This window comes from Gavialis gangeticus, unplaced genomic scaffold (genome assembly GCF_001723915.1).
Source record: "Gavialis gangeticus isolate Ggan-Ray unplaced genomic scaffold, GavGan_comp1, whole genome shotgun sequence".
NCBI lineage: Eukaryota > Metazoa > Chordata > Crocodylia > Gavialidae > Gavialis > Gavialis gangeticus.
In genome coordinates this window covers 43,139,449-43,142,416 of record NW_017729034.1, presented here as the reverse complement: position 1 = coordinate 43,142,416, position 2,968 = coordinate 43,139,449, and the positions used below count along the sequence as shown (strand labels likewise).

Here is a 2,968-nt window from a genome sequence, read left to right as displayed (position 1 = left end):
TTTTTTTTTTTTTTTGAAGATCAAACAGATTTCACATTTACAGTGCCCTTTTCGGCCAGATACATTCTTCAGCATTTAGGCAAAACCGAACACTCTGAGAAGCTAACCTGGAAACCACAGTATATGTAAGCACGTGTTTTCCCTTACTGGTTTCTGTTGGAACTTTGGGTCCTGATCCTGCATGCCATTTAAGATGGGTAAATCCGTTCACATAGTCCTATTGCTCTGAGTGGATCCCCATGGAGATACGGGTGCCCACCTGCACCAAACAGCATACAGGACCAGGTTTTATTCTCTCAACACAGTTAAATATTTTATGAATACCTTTGCCTTCACAGAAAGGGAAATCATTAATTCACAAGGTGTTTACATGACACTGGATCCTCTCCATCAACGCTCCTTCCACTAAGGGTCACAAGAGAGTTCAGCCATTCTGCATCCTCTGCTCAACTGCACAGTAAATACACCTTCAATTTATAAGGAAAAGGTGGCATCACTGTCGACTCGCATGTCCAGAACATGCACGCAAAGCGACATCCCGAAACCTAACAACTAGCTCACTGCCACAAGCTCTTTTGTTGAGAGCCAGCCTCCCTCCATGTGAGACTGGAACTGTGGGACGTTCTTCCTGCACTCAGCATTTTCAGAGGATCATAGAAAATTTGGGTGGCAAGGGACCGCAAAAGGTCCAACCCCCTGCTCACATCAGAGCAGTCCTCAAGTAAAGAGGAGCTTGTTTTCATTTCAAGGGGCAACGTGGACCGTCTTAACACAACACACTGAAATCTGGTGAAAAATAAGAAATGCAATGATTTTCCTCTCAGGCCCCTCCCCATGCCAAGGAAACAGACTGACAAAGGAGGGGTAGGGGGGATTGTGCCCAAAGGGCAATTTTTTCCAATCCAATAAAAGATATCACATCTACCCGAAGAACCGTGGCTGCCTAACAAACACACCCGATTCCAAATGGGATGCAATTTTGGAACCAGGGACACAATTGCGACCAGAATCCCTCCTCTTCCCCGCCCCCCTGCAGAGCCACCAACCTGGGGCTGCGTGTGGATGAGATCACAGACCACAGCTCATCCCTAGACCTGTCATCTGCCTCTCAGCCCAGACTCCGCTTCCTCTTGCTTCGGGTTGGAAAACCGCCATCACGGCATTTTTGATATTTTTTAAATTATTATTGTTTTGCACCGCTCGTTACCCCTTCGCAGCCACTCCCAGCGCCCCCCACCCTGCTCCTTTCCTCCAGCCCAGCCGCGCCCCAGGGTGGGGGAGCACACCCTTGGGGAGGGAAGTGTGTGTGTGTGTGTGGGGGGGGGGGGTCTCTGCCCTCCCCTTCCAAACGGTCAATTCAAGGCGGGGGAGGGGGGCGCAGCTCCATTCATTCAGTAAGGGCGGAGCTGCCGGATAAGGTGGAAGAGGGGGGCTGAGGAGTAGGAAATGAACCAGCTGCCGGTGAGAGGACGCCACCCGCCCACAATGCCCTCCCCCCGCTCCCCCGGGCTCGTTATCCCCCTCCCGTTAACGGTTACGGGGCTGGGCGGGGCACCGTACTCACCCCCCGTGGGAGAACCGCCGCCTGGGGAAAAGGCGTCCGGGTGCAGCCGCCGCTGCCACTCACTTCCCCGCCACTCGCTGGGTCGGCGCTGACGCTGCTCGTCGCGCTCTGGCGCCAGTAACCGCCGCACCGTTATTCCCCGCACATAGCAGGCAACGGCACGGAGCGCGACGCGCTACTGCGCAGGCGCCACCCGAGCGCGCACACACAATGCGGAGGGATTGGAGGGGAGGAGCTCAGTGCGCAAGCGCGGCCCCCGCCGAGCGCGCCCCGGAGAGGTCTCAGTGCGCAGGCGCACGCTCCCAGACAATGACGAAGTGAGGGGCGCGTGTGTTGCGCATGCGCCACAGGCAGGCAGCGGAGGAGCAGGGGAAAACAGCCGCTTCTCTGGGCCACGACTGAGCATGCGTCAAATCTAGACACTGCGGAGAAGAGAAGAGGGCGGGGGGGGGAGGAGTGAGCACGCGCAGATCTGGTCGCGCGTCCAACAAAGGGGAAGCGATGCTGAAGAGCGTCTCTTCTTTGTAGCGGGCGGGGCGGGTCGTGGTGGATGCTGGGAAGCGTAGTCTCAGGGGGGACTTCGTGTCTCAGGGCGAGGTGAGAGGCGGGGCCTCGGGCTGGTCGGTTAGCAACGGGCGGCCAAGCGGCTCTGGGGCGGCCTGCCGGGAGTTGTAGTTCTGCTCGGCGGGCCTGCTCGCGGGGCGCCCCGGGGTCCAGAAGCCGGCCGGACTACAGCTCCCGAGCGCCCGCGCGGGCCGGGAAGGGCAGGAGTGCAGGGCTGTCCCTCGCCTTGGAGACGGCGGCGGTTCAAGGGGGCGGCGGCGGGAGCCGGACCCCGGCCTCATGCGGGAGCCCAGGGGAGAGCACGAGCTGGAAGAGTCTCTGGAGCACTACCACAGCCGCCTCCGAGGTGAGCAGAGCGGGGGGAGGTGGTGGTAGTTCTAGTTCCCCTTCCTTAGACGGGAGGTTGCGGAGTTTGGAGCGCTTCTCAGGTGGGCCCCAGCCGCCCCGAGTCATCCCCACCCCATGGGGCTGCTTGGGGACCCCCCAGGCCCCTCACCCCATACACTCTGCCCTGCCCCACACACTAGGGGGTGGGGGGTAGTGGGGTCACTGGGTCAGGACTGGCCATTGATGTTTACAAATGAGTCCTAGTACAGAAAAGGTTGTGAATCACTTACAGCTCTGTGCCACATGCATGAGATTTTTGCCTACCTTTGAAGGTAGTTAGGTCTCCCTGTACTTCCAAGGGCTCTGATTTGAAAAGTTCTTTTCTGCCCTCTAATTAGTCATCTGTGCTAGCATAAGGCTCTTCACCCCCAGTGTAACAGCACCTGCACTGCAGCTTTGGCTGAAACAGCTATGTCAGATAGGACCATGGGGGGGGGTATATTGACAGCTCTG

At 57.7% G+C, this 2,968-nt stretch overlaps 2 protein-coding genes across 11 annotated transcripts in view; one reads left to right on the top strand and one right to left on the bottom strand.

The window, feature by feature from the left end:
- The window catches only part of CEP170 (centrosomal protein 170), a 177,881-nt gene extending 176,118 nt beyond the window's left edge, over nucleotides 1-1,763 (bottom strand). For 7 of the 8 annotated variants that reach the window (XM_019526996.1, XM_019526992.1, XM_019526995.1 and 4 more), the window contains exon 1: nucleotides 1,565-1,644. The gene's annotated coding sequence lies outside the window, so the exon portion shown is untranslated. Of the gene's footprint in view, nucleotides 1-1,564 lie in introns of all 8 variants that reach the window. The other variant, XM_019526993.1, reaches the window with a different exon arrangement.
- A 492-nt stretch (nucleotides 1,764-2,255) lies between these two features.
- The window catches only part of SDCCAG8 (serologically defined colon cancer antigen 8), a 181,158-nt gene continuing 180,445 nt past the window's right edge, over nucleotides 2,256-2,968 (top strand). For 2 of the 3 annotated variants that reach the window (XM_019527203.1, XM_019527204.1), the window contains exon 1: nucleotides 2,256-2,474. In XM_019527203.1, coding sequence (XP_019382748.1) covers nucleotides 2,408-2,474 — 67 coding nt within the window. In that variant the 5' untranslated portion in view covers nucleotides 2,256-2,407. The remainder of the gene's footprint in view (nucleotides 2,475-2,968) is intronic. The other variant, XM_019527201.1, reaches the window with a different exon arrangement.